This window comes from Sorex araneus, chromosome 1 (assembly GCF_027595985.1).
Source record: "Sorex araneus isolate mSorAra2 chromosome 1, mSorAra2.pri, whole genome shotgun sequence".
Lineage (NCBI taxonomy): Eukaryota > Metazoa > Chordata > Mammalia > Eulipotyphla > Soricidae > Sorex > Sorex araneus.
This window is the reverse complement of record NC_073302.1, coordinates 40,033,107-40,048,026: the sequence shown is the minus strand read 5'-3', so window position 1 is coordinate 40,048,026 and position 14,920 is coordinate 40,033,107. Positions and strand designations below refer to the sequence as shown.

At 59.5% G+C, this 14,920-nt stretch overlaps 1 protein-coding gene across 4 annotated transcripts in view; it reads left to right on the top strand.

The window, feature by feature from the left end:
* DNAI1 (dynein axonemal intermediate chain 1) overlaps positions 1–14,920 on the top strand; it is a 76,526-nt gene that overhangs the window by 59,965 nt on the left and 1,641 nt on the right. For all 4 annotated transcript variants that reach the window (XM_055124003.1, XM_055124004.1, XM_055124006.1 and 1 more), the window contains exons 13-19: positions 3,315–3,562; positions 7,131–7,220; positions 7,334–7,421; positions 7,957–8,036; positions 10,020–10,168; positions 10,259–10,358; positions 12,298–12,483. In XM_055124003.1, the coding sequence (XP_054979978.1) occupies positions 3,315–3,562; positions 7,131–7,220; positions 7,334–7,421; positions 7,957–8,036; positions 10,020–10,168; positions 10,259–10,358; positions 12,298–12,483 (941 nt within the window). The remainder of the gene's footprint in view (positions 1–3,314; positions 3,563–7,130; positions 7,221–7,333; positions 7,422–7,956; positions 8,037–10,019; positions 10,169–10,258; positions 10,359–12,297; positions 12,484–14,920) is intronic.

The following is a 14,920-nucleotide window of genomic DNA, read 5'->3' as shown; positions in this document are numbered from 1 at the left end:
AAGAAAGAAAGCTCCTGGAGACGGGGAGAGGCACCGAGAGGAGGCCAGCTAAGGTCAAGCGTCCACTGGCCCCCCCGGGATCGCTTCCCCCCCAGGTCTCCTCTTTGCCCTCCTCCCTGCCTCCTGTCCTTTTCCCTAGCCTTAAATGCTCGTAGACACCCCTTCATCGATGCCTCACCCCGCCATCAGCGTCTCTACCTTTTGACACGGCCCACTGGGGAGTAGAAAACTTTATTTATGCTTGAGTTGCTAAGGGGTCTGTAGAGTTCGGGACAAACTCTACAGACCCTCGGGGTCCAAGGTCCCAGGCTCACTGGGAGCCAAGGCCCTAAGGTGACCTAGACGCCAGGACTAGCGGGGGGCGGGGGGAACCATGGTTTGCTGACTGGTGGCACCGTGCCAGTGATGTCTGAGGGCTGCCACTGGCAGCCTGAGCCCTGGGCCCCTAGGGGGGACCACAGGGTGGTGGTGGTCATCAGGAGGGCACCAGTTCAGGGTGCTGAGATGGACATGCGGCCCACTGTCCATCATGACCAGGAGGAGAAGGGCATGGTGCATTCACTCAGGGATGGGCAAGACGCAGACTAGAAGGAGGGGAGAGGAGGGCTGCGGGCAGTGGGGCACTGAGCTTTTTCTGCTTTCCCAGGGGTGGGGGGCTGACAGGTAACAACTGCAGTGAGAAGTGGGCACCTTTATGTGGAGGCCTGGGGGTGGCAAGTAACAAGGGACACTAGAGTCTGCCCTGAACAACCCTGGGTGTGGCCCCAAACCTGTAGCACTATAGTACTGTCGTCCCATTGTTCATCGATTTGCTTGAGTGGGCACCAGTAACATCTCCATTGTGAGACTTGTTGTTACTGCTTTTGGCATATCGAATACGCCACAGGTAGCTTGCCAGGCTCCACCATGCGGGCGGGATACTCTCGGTAGCTTGCCGGGCTCTCCGAAAGGGGCGGAGGAATCGAACCCGGGTCGGCTGCATGCAAGGCAAACGCCCTACCCTCTGTGCTATCACTGCAGTCGCCCCAAACCAAAATAAATATAAGAAGGTCGAAGGCTTCTTGGCCAGAGATGGCACAGAGGCCCAGTGTGCCATGCCTTCCACAAAACTGACCCCACTTTGCTCCAAGAGGTCCCATCTGGTCCCCTGAGCATCACCAGGAGCGATGAGAGCCAGAAGCCCTGAGCACCATCGGGTGTGACCCTAACACACCCTCTGCACCCCCCAAAAAAGAAAGGGGTGTGTGTATGTGTGGTGGTGGTGGTAGGGTCCTTGTCAGGGCATATGACCCAGGATGAAGGCAAGCTCAGGACAACCCAGGGGAGACCCAGATCAAGGTCCTGGGAACCGCACGGCACCCTCCGTCCCCCAGCCCTCCAGACACTGGGCTGTCACTCAGCCCAGGCTGAGCCCTGGGTGATACAGCAGGAAAGGTGGCACCCTGCCCGCAGTCAGCCTCAGGAGCCAGGCTGGAGCCGGCGGGAGAGAGACGGCAGCTCCCCCACCCCCAGCCCTGTGTTCCCTGGGTCCTGAGCACCCGGGAGGGGGGGGGGCGCGTCTGGAAGTCGCCCAGCTCCTGCTTTACACAGCTGCAGCCAGCACTGGGGCTGAGGCATCTTCCCCCAGACGCCCCCCACCCCACCCCCCACCCCGAGAACTCTGTATGCCCTTTCCTGGGCTCAGGCTGCAGCCCTGGCCCCTGTCTCCCAGGGCAGACCCTCCTCGCAGGTGACCAGGAGTCCCAGATTGGCCAGGGAGATTGGCAAGGAGAGTGGCCTCGGCCCTGGGAGCCAGCCAGCTGGCCTCAGCCTCGACCTGACCCGCCTCCGGCCAGCCCAGCTCCCAGCGGCGGCTCCTAGGAGTCCTGGCTCCTAGGAGGCACCAGCTGCGGGGTGCAGGGGCGGGGATCTCTCGGGTCAGGGCCCAGACCCACCCTGAGCCAGCCCCGTCGCTTCCTCTGCAGCCTCGGAGAAGAGAGAGGAAAGGACCCGCTCCTTGCAGAGCCAGCCCAGCTGGGAGCCCTCCTCCAGACAGGGTCTGGGAGGTGGGGAGGCTCAGGCCAGCTGTTGCCAGGAGCAGAGCCAGAAGCCCTGGGGGAGGGGGTTGCAAGAGGAGGGGGGAACCCCGGTATGAGCGGAAGGGCCCCCACAAGACAGCCTTGCCTACACTTCCACCGCCCTGGCTCTGGGCTGTGGCAGGGAGTAACAGTGTTTCCAGGTTGGGTGCAGGAGAGCACACAAGAGTGGGAATGAGCTGGAAGGCACCCCCCCAACACACCTCTGCTGAGCACTCCAAGGGCTAGGCCTGGGGGTGACCCTGGGCAGGGATGGTTGGGGGAGGTCAGGGAGGGGGTCATACCCCCCCCATGCTGGAGACTGCTCCGCCCCGCCCCCCAGCAGTGCCAGGGTCTGAACCCAGGGTGCCCACATGTGAAGCCTGAGTCCCAACCCTTGCAGCCATCTTTCCTGATGGGGCCCCAAACTTCTTGATTCTGGGAGCTGGTGCGGTGTGAGAGTGCAAGCTTCCGAGGACCGGGGCCTGGGGCTGCAGAGGTCAAGGGGGAAGGTGGGGAGGCGTATGGGCAGTTCCAAGCTAGCCTACCCTAAGGCCCTGTTCTTGGCTGGGCAGCGAGGAGTGCAGGGACATTCCTGAGGCCTCTGCAGTCAGCGACCTGCCTCTGAGCTGGGCATTGAGCCCTGTCCAGGAAAACTGCCCCTCCCCAAGCCCACACACCTTCATTTTCCATGTGTATACCTGTGCATATGTGATGTGATGTGATTTGTGTGTTAAATGTGTATAGATGTATATGCTTGTATGTGTGATTTGTGTGTGTGTGTGTGTGTGTGTGTGTGCTGCAGGGAGAACCAGTGGAACTTCCTCAAACATGCAAACCATGGGCTCTAACCACTGAACCATCCCCCCACCCCCCACCAGGTACATTCTTTTTTTTTGCGGGGGGGTGGGGGGGTACACCCAGCAGTGCTCAGGGCTTCTCCTGGCAGGGTTCAGCCCCAGGATCGCAGACTGTAGCCGTGCCTGCAGGTTGGGTCTTCCTGTGAGAAGCTGCTGGCTGGAGAGCAGCAAGCTGGAGTGTACCCCTGAGTGCCGGCATTCTTTCTGGGGGGAGGGGGGAACAGCCGGCGATACTTAGGGCTTCCTCCTGGCTCTGTGCTCAGGAATCACTCCTCGTGGTGCTCGGGGGAACCCTACGGGATGCCGGGGATGTCACCCGGGGTGGCCATGCGCAAGGCCAACGCCCTCCCCGCTGTAGTCCGGCCCGGCCCCACTGAGCGGCCCGCTCTCTCCGGAGCAGATGACTTCATGAAGCAGAGCCGGGGCATGCTGCTGCTGTACAGCATGAAGAACCCCAGCTTCCCCGAGTTCGCCTTCAGCAGCGAGAGCGGCATCATGTGTCTGGACATGCACAAGGACCACCCGTACCTGGTGGTCGTGGGCCACTACGATGGCAATGTGGCCGTCTACAACCTCAAGAAGCCCCAATCCCAGCCCTCCTTCCGCAGCTCGGCCAAATCAGGCAAACACACGGACCCTGTGTGGCAGGTCAGTGGGGGGGAAGGGGGAGGGGGGAGGGGAGGTAGAGGGGAGTGTGCACTTGGAGGGGCTGGGTGTGGGGCTAGGGAGACTGGGTGAGGATCTGCAGGTAAGAGGGGCTGATATCTGGAGCTCCCGGAGCTCCCCGCATGGGTGAGGTCCCCATCTTGGGATTTTGTAAGTGTGGGATCCACAGCCCAGAGCTCAGGAAGCCCACTGGCTCTGTGCCAGGTACCCTGGACTTCCCTGGGTGAAGGGGGTTCCCCAGAGGCAGGGAGCCGGGTCTACGAGCCTTCTCAGGAAGCACCCCTCTTCCCCAGAGAGGCACAGAACAGAATTTTTTGCTGGGCATCGGGGGCAAGGTTACACCCTCAGCTCAGCATGTCCCACCTTCTCGCCCTGGGCATGGACCCCCACAGTCTCTTCGTGGAAGTCACCTTGGCGCTGACAGCCCAGGAGCCCCCTGGTTGTGCTCACTGTTTCCTGGGCCCTCCTGAGCTGAGTTTCTGCCTCCTGCTGGCCCCACGAGGGGCTGACTCTCCTCTCTCCCCATCCTCCGCCGCCGCCGCCGCCCTCTCAGCCTCACCATGTGCGGGGAGCTGGGGCATGGGCACCCCTGCCACCCAGCTTACTCCCTGCAGCTCACCTCCCAGGCAGGACCTGGGCGAGGTTCATCACCTCCAGAGGGGAGCACCCTGCCCCCAAGGAGGACCCTGGAGTCAGCTCCAGGACTAAGCTGTGTCCCCGGGGCTGCCCCTGCCCTCAGAGATGCCAGGGCCAAGCAGGACCCGAGCCAGGAGCAGGCGAGGAGGTGAGGGGGTGAGTGCCCAAGGCCAGCCCTCTCCTCAGTCAGGCCGTGGGTGCGAGGGGCAGCAGGAGTCCCACTTCCCTTTCACTGGGCAGATGCAGGGGGATGGGTGGCCTTCTGGTACCTCCCTGCCCCCGTCTGGTCAGTCTGGTCTGGAAGACCCCCTGCTCCAGTCTCTCAGGGGCTCACTGTCCCATCCCCTTTCAACTCCGTCATTCCCTCACTCTGTCCCCCTCCCAGCCTTCTGTTCCCATCCCTGACTGGGAGCTGAGGTCGCTGCAGGTCTTGGCCTCTGGGGTGCCTTCTGGGGGGCATCCACAACTGTACTGACCAGGACTGGACAAGATGCAAATTACTCCAGAGGTCTGTGGAGCGGGGTGGGGGAGGGTACTGAGGAGGGGTGCCCAGATTGTTCGGGATAGGGGAGCAGGGGTCAGGGAGGGCTTCCTGGAGGTGGAGGGTGAGTCTACTAAAGTTTTAGGCCAATGGAGGACACAAGGAGGGCCCTGTGTGCGGTGACACAGACACACCCCGCCTGAGAGGGCAGTGGGGTCGGGGGCAGGACCCCGGCGAAGTGCAGGCACCCTCCTGATGAGGAGCTTCCCGGCAAGTGCGCTCAGACTTTCTTACTCTCTGATTTCCAAGGAAGTGCTGGTGCAAAAGCCCAGTGGCTGGCAAGAGGGTGGACAGGCCAGAGAGACCGTACTGGGGCAGGGGCTCACCTGGTATCCCTCAGGACCCCGATTCAGTCGCCCACACTGCGGGGTGCCAGGTGGAGAGGGTGCCCCCTACACCCCAGTTCTGGATAAAAGGTGAAGCTGAGAGCACACCCTGTTCCCAGAGCCAGGACTAGCTCCTGAGCACTGCTGGGTGTGACCCAATACACCACCACTACCACACACACACACACACACACACACACACACACACACACCACACACACACACCACCACACACACACACCACCACACACACACCACCACCACACACACACACACACCACCACTGTGTGTGTTGCTGGTTGAGGTGTATGAATACACGTGTGCAAACACACACACACACACACACACACACACACACACACACACACACGACAGAAGCTGGAAGGATATGGCAACAGACTGGGTCAAGCCCATCTGTCCTAATCAGCAAAGGTCAAGAAAACGAGATAGTGAAGCTGGGGTAGTGAAATGGCTCCATCTCTTCTTCCCACCTGCTTCCTGGCTATTCTCCTGCCATCCCTGCTCCACCCAGGAATACCGATAATTCTTCATACACACACACACACACACACACACACACACAATCCACTCCTGAATACACACTTCACCCCCCATTGGGCATCAGGCTGCTAAGTGGGGTGTGAAATACAATTTCCATGAGCGCTGGCGGCTGCTCATTAAACACTTCCCTTTGCAGCTCCCTCGCGCCTCTTAGAGCCAGGCCTTTGACACCTCCCACCCCCCCACCCCCCACCCCCGCCGCACCTTCCCCCTTTACAAGGACTTGCTTCGCGCAGCAGGAAAGGGGTCTCACAGGCGCTATGGGGCTCTCGCTGTACCCTCGGTGAAGTGCAAGAGGACTGGCTGCCCAGACAGGCCCAGGCAGGCCTCAGCCCGCCCTCCCGCCTCCCCTCTCGGCTCCTCCTCGGATCCACCAGGCCTGGGGTGGGGGAGAGAGAGGGGGGTGGAGGAACAAACTTCTTCCCCTCTCCTCCCCCTTCCTCACTCCTCCGCCCTCATCCCTTCAAAGTCCTGGTGGCGACTCTGGTTCTGGGCACAACGCTGGGGTTCACTGGATCTCTGCTTGGCACCGGGGAGTGGGGGCTGGGGGTCCCGGCCTGGGAGGTCTGGAGGGAGCCAGAGGACAGAACGCTCTGGGCACCCAGCCCCGCCCCAGCTCGCTAGGACATGGCTGGGCCAGGCCTCCACATCTGGCAGCAGAAACTTGAGCCTCAAGCGTGTCATCTTCATAAGACAACAGCTCAGTCTCCAAAAAACACTTTCCCATATGTTTGCTCCCAGCCGTGAGACGCTTGGATGGGGCGGCATTATTAACCTCAATTTGCAGCTGGAGAAATGCTGCTCAGAGCAGAGACCGGGCAGGAATGTTCTAGGAGCAGGAGCTGGTGGTGAAGTGAAGGTGGGAACCACGGAGAGTCCGCTGAGGACGGGAGGGCCAGGCCTAGAGCTGGAGGCTGAAAGGAGCGGGGCGGGGGGGGGGGGGGGGAGGGAGTACCCCCTGGCAGAGCCGTGGCTCCTAGAATGACCATGATAAATGAGCCGAGGGCATTCTTCGCTCTCACTCGACAGAGCTTGTGTTCTGAGCTCAGGGCTTTGCGTCCGTCATCTCATTTATTCCTTAGGACACGCACGTGCTGTGAGGGTTCCTGTGACACGGGGAAGCTGGTGGGGAGATAGGCCCCATCGTTCTAGGACGCACCTGTGGAAGACAGTGGGGCCCCACGTGGCTGCCTTTGGTCCCCGGCCTGACCCCTAGGACCAACTCAGGAGGTGGTGGGCAACAATGCTGCTGAAGCAGTCACACTGGGCAGTGCCCTGGCTGGCTGGCCCTATGTGCCTCCCCAGTGTTGGGGAGAGAAGGAGACTCAGAGCCCTTGGGCAGGAGGGAAGGAAGGTGCAATGCTCTGGACCACCAAGGATTCACTTTGGGACTTCAGAGGGGGTCATGGGAGCAGCCCCGCTTGGCTCCCCTCCCTCAGTCGGCACCCAGGCAGGCTCCCCGCGTCCTCAGTCCCTCATGATTTAGGTCAAGTGGCAGAAAGACGACATGGACAACAACCTGAACTTCTTCTCCGTGTCCTCTGACGGCAGGATCGTGTCTTGGACACTTGTGAAGGTACCTGGTCCCCAGAGAGCCAGAGATGGGGAGAGTTGGGGGAGCCGAATGGCTTAAGGGTCCCCGGCCCTGTCCCCTGACCACGCGCCCACGCCCCCTCTCTGTGGCCGCAGAGCGAGCTGGTGCACACGGACGTCATCAAGCTGAAGGTCCAGGGCAATGGCTCGGAAAGCCTGGAGGGCCTGCAGCTGCACACAATGGGTAGGACCCCAGCAGGGGTGCCCACGGTCCCTCGCCCTCCTCCCCGGTGTGTGTGTGGGGGGTGCCGGAACCGGAAGCGGAGGCGGCGCGGACGCCTGGCTCACCTGCCCACTGGCCGGCCCAGTGCAGCCCCGCTGTTTAGACAGGTGCCCGCCCTGAGCGCAGACCCGTCCCGGGAGGCTGCTCAGGTGGCGAGATGCAGATCCATCTTGTTTATGCAGATGAGGCCCCTGTTTACCCAGTCCCCCATCCCCGTTTACTCAACCCCCCTCCCTGTTTATGCAGACGCCGCTGTCCCTGTTTGCAGAGCCTGTCCCTGTTTACCCTGACCCCCGACCCTCTCTAACTCAGTCCCTGCCGTGTTTACCCAGGCCCGGCTCCCGGCTGCTGCTGCTGCGCATTGGCCCGCTGCTTTGTGTCTGCTCGGGCTGGCCACGCCCCTGCCCTGTCTCCAGGGGCGCCAGCAAAGGAGGGGTGCGGGGCGCCTCACCCTGGAACCCCCAACCCTGCTGAGGTCACGTCTTCTCCTCCCCAGGCTGTGGCACCGCCTTTGACTTCCACAAAGAGATCGACTACCTGTTCATAGTGGGCACGGAGGAGGGCAAGATCTATAAGGTAAGGCGCACTGCCCCCTGCTGCCCCCCACACTGCCCCCCACACTGCCCCCCACACTGTCCCCTACTGGCCTCCTTACTGTGCCCTACCGCTCCCCTGCTGCCTCCCCCACTCCCCACCTTTGCCCCTCATAGTACCCCACTGTTCCCCACTGATCCCCACTGCACTGGCACGGAACTGCTGGAACTGAGTCCAGGAGGTTCCTGCTTTTCAGAAACTCTGTTCTGGCCTTGGGGCCCGTGTCAGCTGTGCACATCACCCCCCATCCCCCAGTCCCTGGGTTCTAAGGCTCCTGGCGGGGAGACAGGACATTAGTTAGCCCTGGTGGTGCTTGGGGGCTGCTCCCGGCTCTGTGGCCGGGGGTCCCTTCTGGCAATGCTCGGGGGACTATGCCAACGCACAGCAAGCATACCAACCTTTGAACTAACTTCCCAGACTGGCTGAGAATATGTTTTTATCTCTCTTTTTTATTTTTTCCCTTGGAGTGGGGCCACACCTAGCAGTGTGGAAGGGCTAGTTGGGCTCTGTAGTAGGGGACCATATATGATGTCATGAATTCTAATCAAGTCAAACATGATACAAGACAATTGTCTTAACCTCTGTACATTCCCTCCAGCCACGTGAGAAGGCTTTTTTTTCTTCTTTTTTTGTTGGGTTTTGGGGGGTTGGGGTAAGGGCCACACCCGGCTATGCTCAGGATTTCCTCCTGGCTCTGTGCTCAGAGATCACTCCTGGTGGTTCTCAGGGAACCCTACGTGGTGTCGGGAATTGCACTGGTGTGGGCTGCATGCAAGGCAAGAACCTGAAGTCCTGGACTATCTAGGTCCCAGGGGACACATTTCTGCGGAGCCGGAAAAGGAGCTGAGTGTAGGACAGACGAAGAAAGCAGACGGCTGGGGCCGGAGGCACAGTATAGCAGTAGGGTGCTTGCTTTGCACACGTCTGACCCAGGTTCAATCTCTGACACTCCGTGGGGTCGCCCTGCAAGGACTGATCCCAAGTACAAAGCCGGGAGTAAGCCTGAGAGCAGCTGAGTGTGGATCCCTGAAACTAAAACAGAATGCAGAGAACAACCTTAATCCTGCCTCACTTCCTTCCCTCTGGGCCTTCTCCTCCTCCCCCCACCCTTGGCCGTGGAGAAGACAGAAGTGTGGGAGTGGGGTGGGGGTGGAAGACTTAGAACTTTCTGGGATATTTCCTACCGGAGATTTGAACCTCAACTGATCAGAAAAATCTCTCCGAATGCCAGTGCCTCCTGTCTGGTGGGACGGAGCCTCTGGCCAGTCTCTGCCAGGTCGCAGTGTCAGTAGGTGACCATCCGGCCAGAAATAGCTCTGCTGCAGCTTTTCTTAGGATCCCAGATTCAGAATGTTAATTACAGGCAGCCTCCCGGAGCCCCAGAGGCCCAGCCAGGCCTGGATGGAATGCAAAAGAGGTCCCCAGCCCCCCCTCCGCTCCCCCAGAGGCAGCTGTGAAGAGGAGGGAGGGACAAGGGGCTGCTAATAGCCTCACGGACCCCCCAGTGGAAAATCAGGAGGTGGGTTCCACAGGGGAGTGGGAGGGGGGGGATAATCTCTGCACCTGCTATTCAGTGGCTGCAGGTTTCTGCCACCGTTCCCAGGATTCTGTCTGGGGTTCTCTTTGCCCATACACCGTGGCCAGACTCAGAGTGAGTTGAGCCACACTGCACCCGAGCTCTTCCCAGACCTGCTCCACCCAGAATGGCTTTTTCTGCCTGGCCCAATGCTGGGGGTCCAGCACTTTCCCATCAGCGGTCAGGCTGGTGGCATGATCCATCACTCTCCTTTGTGCTAAGGGAGGGGCATGCAGCCAGCAGCGTGTCAGCCTTTCAGGGGACACCAGAGGAATCTCATGCCCCAGTGCTCCAGAGCCACCCCCACCCCCACCCCAGGAATGTGATTGCCACTGACTTCTGGGGTCATCCCTGACCCCCCGACCCCACCCCTTCTTTTCTCTCCCTAGTGCTCGAAATCCTACTCCAGTGAGTACCTTGACATCTTTGATGCCCACAACATGACAGTGGACGCCCTGAGCTGGAACCCGTACCACACCAAGGTCTTCCTGTCCTGCAGCTCTGACTGGACAGTGAAGATCTGGGACCACACCGTCAAGTGAGGAGCCTGCCCGGGGCTCGGGGGCTCTGGGGCTCGGGCAGGAGGAGTCCTTGCAGCCATGAGCTCTGCCCCTCATTGCCCCGGCAGGACCCCGATGTTCATCTATGACCTCAATGCTGCCGTGGGGGACGTGGCCTGGGCCCCCTACTCTTCCACGGTGTTTGCAGCCGTCACCACCAACGGGAAAGTGAGTGTCCCCCTGCCTGGACCCAGACTGAGAGAGAGGACTCAAGGCATATCCTGCAGGCACTGGAGTGATAGTTACAGCGGATAGGGCACTTGCCTGGCCGCAGCTGACCGGGCTCCCATTCCCCCGGCCTCCCATATGGTCCCCTGAGCCTGCCAGGAGTGACCCCCTAAGTGCAGAGCCAGCAGTAACCCCTGAGCATGTCAGGGATGGCCCCCAAACAAAAAAATAAACAAAAAAGACATTTCCTCCCGGGGAGCTTGCCCTGTGCTCAGACAGAGGAGGATGGGGATGGATGTTCTCGAGGGCCCTGCTGTCTACAGCCCATCCTCAGAGGGCTTCTTCATCCCAGGGGCCTCAAGGAGCAAGGGGGGAGAGGGACTGCTGGTCTTGAAGGAGAGGACTCTGGGGAGTGAGGAATCCCCTGTGGTCCCAAGGCATGGGGCCCTGGGGAAGGGTGGGGAGCTGGTGCTGTGAGTGATGGTGAGTGTCCGAAAGGCAGTGAGGCCCCCATCCGGGGGTGAAGGTGCACAATCTGAGACAGGAAATGGTAGGGATCTGTGAGACTTTTAAGAACTGGCGACAGGGGCCTGGAAAGCAGCTAGGTTCAATCCCCACCATCCCCATATGGTCCCCAGAACACCACCGGGAGTGATCTCTGAGTGCAGAGGCAGAAGTAAGCCCCAACTACTGCTGGGTGTGGTGCAAAAACCGAGGGGGGAAAAATTTTTTTTTTTAAAGAACTGGCGAGAGCTCAGAAATGAAGATGTTTTCTGAGACGAGTCTTAGATGCCAACCTAGCTCCCCTTATGGACTTTAGCATAAAGGGAGCAACGTCTGCCCAGGAAGGACCGTGCTGAACACTCAGTACTCTGAGTCGGTCACCTAGCTGCTGAGTGGCAGCAGTGCTCACTGCCCACACTGGTGCCCGGTTCCCATTTAGGGCCTGGGGATTCGGGGGTTATATTCTGAATCCAATTAGGGGTGCCTTGGGGGCCCCCAATCCTGCCTTCCCATTCCTCTCACCTGGAATACTGTTCCCAGCTGCTGGACATTTGGGGACCCTCCTTACACCAGCATTTATCCCTTACCTCACTATAGAGACCAGTATCCCCGGTGGGTCCCTACAGTGGGGTAAGGGACAGAGAGAGGATAAAAGGAAAGGGCTGTGTAGTCTCTTTGAGAGCTCACTTGAATGAGGGAGGACCGACCTTGTGAAGCAGAGGCATGACCTGCGGGTGCTCCCACACAGAGGGAACTGCTAGTGCAAAGTTCCTGAGGTGGGAATGAGCTTGAGGGGTTTAAGGGACAGGCAGGCAAATGTGCCTGGGGTCTGGCAAGTGAAGGAAGGAGAGTAGAAGATGAGACTGAGAAATTGGGAGAAAGGTTGGGAGGGGTTGGTCACATGCCAAGGGAGTTGGCTGGAGGAGTTTCCCCACAGGGGGAAGTTTGTCTACCGCCCTCAGCGATGGACTTGGAAAGGCCAGTGTGGGTGCAAAGAGGCCAGTTAGGACACCGCCAGGCTCGTCCAGGCAAGACTTATCCAGGACTCACACTTCGGTTGTGGTGAGGATAAGATCAAGTGTGCATGGAGCACTTCTGCCAAGTACTTGCCCATATTCATGAGGTAAAGCCTAGTTCTGCCACTTACTAGCAAGAAGGAAGACCCTCTGTGCTCATTTATAAAATGGGGATAGTAACAGCACCAGCTTGTACTTAAACCTTGTACCTAGTAAATGCTCAATAAACACTAGCCACTCTTCTTGATTCTGTATAAACTTGAATTTTCTCCTAGACTTTTCCTTCTGAGTCCTTCAACCACAGGAACACTGGAAACCGACACAGATACCCTCTCTCACCCAACCCCACTCCGCCCCCCCATTCCAGGGTGCCAGGCTGGGGCCCCACCCCACGGGCTGACCCCCTTGCTTCCTCACAGGTTCACGTGTTTGACTTGTCTGTTAACAAGTATGAAGCCATCTGCAGCCAGCCCGTGGTGGCCAAAAAGAAGAACAAGATCACACACGTGCAGTTCAACCCTATCCACCCTATCATCATCGTGGGTGATGACCGCGGGCACATCATCTGCCTCAAGCTCTCCCCCAACCTTCGCAAGATGCCCAAGGTAAGGGTTGGGAAGGGGGGTGTTCTGTTCCAGGAGACAGTCTCCAGGATGGTGGGAGAGAAGGGAACTAGGGAAGGACCAGGGGCTGGGCCCCCATTATCTGGCTTGGAAGTACCTGGGGTCCAAGTGGTATTGTTCCTTATTTAAGGAATGGGATGGGGGGAAGGGTGGTGACTCCACGGGCTGGAGCACAGGCTTTGCATGCAGTTCAAACCCTCAGCACTGCATGGTCCCCTGGTCCACTACTGGGAGTGACCTCTAAGCACCACGCCAGGAATAGCTCCTGAGCACCTCTTGGGTATCAACCCCCCTCCAAAAAAAAAAAAACCACAAAAAACAAACAAAAAAAAAAAGGAGCAGCTTTTTGCCGTGCGTACAGTGGCTTTGGCTGAGACAGTGGTTTGAACCCTGGCACTGCAGACAGTCCCCTGAGCCCTGCCAGGAGAGATTCCTGACACGGAGCCAGGAGTAGACTCTGAGCACTGCTGGTGATGGTCCATAAACTGAAATTCTTTAAAAGGGGGAGGGCAGGGAAATGGCTCAATAGGCTGGAGTGCGTGCTTTGAATGTGGGAGTCCCGGGTTTAATCCCTACTACCACATGGTCCCCCCTAGCACTGCTAGGAGAGACCCTTGAGCACTGAACAGGTGGTAGCCCTACCCCTTCTCTTCCACAATTACTGCAGGGCATGGCAAAATAATAAAAGGAAGAGAGGAGGAGCATTGTGGGAGATGAGAGCTGAGCCTGCCGTGGGGCTCCGGGGTGGGGCAGGGCGAGCTGTCTGGTGAGCAGAGGACTCTGGGCCTGAGAACAGCGGGAGACACGGAAGCGTGTTCAGATCAGGTCACCCAGGTAGAGGTTCGAGCTCAGTCACTGCATTCTTGGCAGTGGTGGCTGGGTGTATCAGGGAGGGCGGAGAGCAGCCGGAGGAGAGAACTAGGTCAGCAGCAGGGCGCCCTCCTTTCAGCTCTGCCTCCTTGATGGCTTCACTAATGACCCGAGACCCTGCCCAGAGCCCCAGGGCGCCAGACACAGGCCACTGAGTCCAGAGCCCCAACCTCAAAGTGAGATCTCCAAGTCCCGGTTCAGACTGAAGAACACAGACCTTAGGGCCAGCCAGGCCACAGCTCAAGGGGCAGGAGCCTTGCACGTGGGAGGTTCATTTTGATCCCCATAACCCCATGGTCCCCGCCCCCCAGCCCCATGCTCAGTAACCTCTGACCTGGGTTAATGGCCTTCCCAAATGCTGACACCCCCACCTAAGAACCAACTCTGGTGTAACCCTGGAACAACGTGGGGTGTGGCTCCAAACCAAAAAGAAACAACCCCCTCCTCCTCCCCCCCCAAAAGAAATAAAATAAAATATCCAAACCCTGGATTTGCCTAGCCCATTTGGGTGCTAGTCGAGAACATGAAAGCCGCTTTCTGCCAGCTATCCCGGTCAGGGTCTGATCAGGCCTGGACTGGGTCTAGCTGCCCCGACGGCCATCCGTCCTGGTGGTGGACTGAGACACTGGCCGCAGCGTGGGGCAGGGTCTGTTGTCTCGGAGCCGCTGACACCTGTCTGCCATGTCCCTACCAAGACGGGGGTCCATGGCCCTGCACCCTCACCCTGCTGCCAGCCTGGCTGCTCCCCCGCCTCGGCCAGGGCGGGCAGGGACTGGGAGTTTGGCCCAGCCCGTAATTGTAGCCAGCTGGGGGAGGGGGTGGACTTGGCTATAAATACTCAGAAGGCTGTTAAGCGCCTGCAGCTGTGGCCCAGAGGCTGTGGTGGGCTGGGATGGGGGGGGGGGGCCTCGGGCGTGGTCTGAAGCTCTTTGCTGAGCCCAGCTAGTTGGTCTCCGGGAGGGAGGGGCAAAGAAGCAGCACAGTTTGTGGAATGGATCAAATCTGCTCTTCATTTAGGCGGGGGATGAGCCCCCAGGCACGAGCTGGCAGGGCTGGACAGCCCAGCGGGAGGACTGATAGTCATCCCACCCCCTGGGGAACTCCCAGAGGGAGTAGGATGCGGGCACACCCTGTGCAGCCCTTCCAGACCCGGGGGAGACAAGGATCTCGAACAGTTCCAACTCAGAGGGGGACCTACAGGGGCCGAGAGATCACCTGCAGGGGCGACATCCAGGGGTGGGAGGAAGGAACTTCCTGTGCACTTGCCATCACCCTGGCAGCCTACAAACTCTCCTGCCATCCCCGCAGGCGGCAGCTCCCGTCCGTCCCTGTCCCAGAGCCGGGGCCACAGAAGCCACAGGCTTCCTGGGCCAGGGAACTTTCCATCACTGATGTCAAAGCCCAGCTCATCGGCGGCTTGAGAGCTCTTATCTCCCTAACTGTAGATGAGGGGTGTGTGCAGAGGGGGGATGGAGAGATGAGGTTCTGGAAATGGCAAGGGCTCTGTGTCCTCTAGGGAACTGAAGGCAAGGCAGGTCCCCCGACTCCC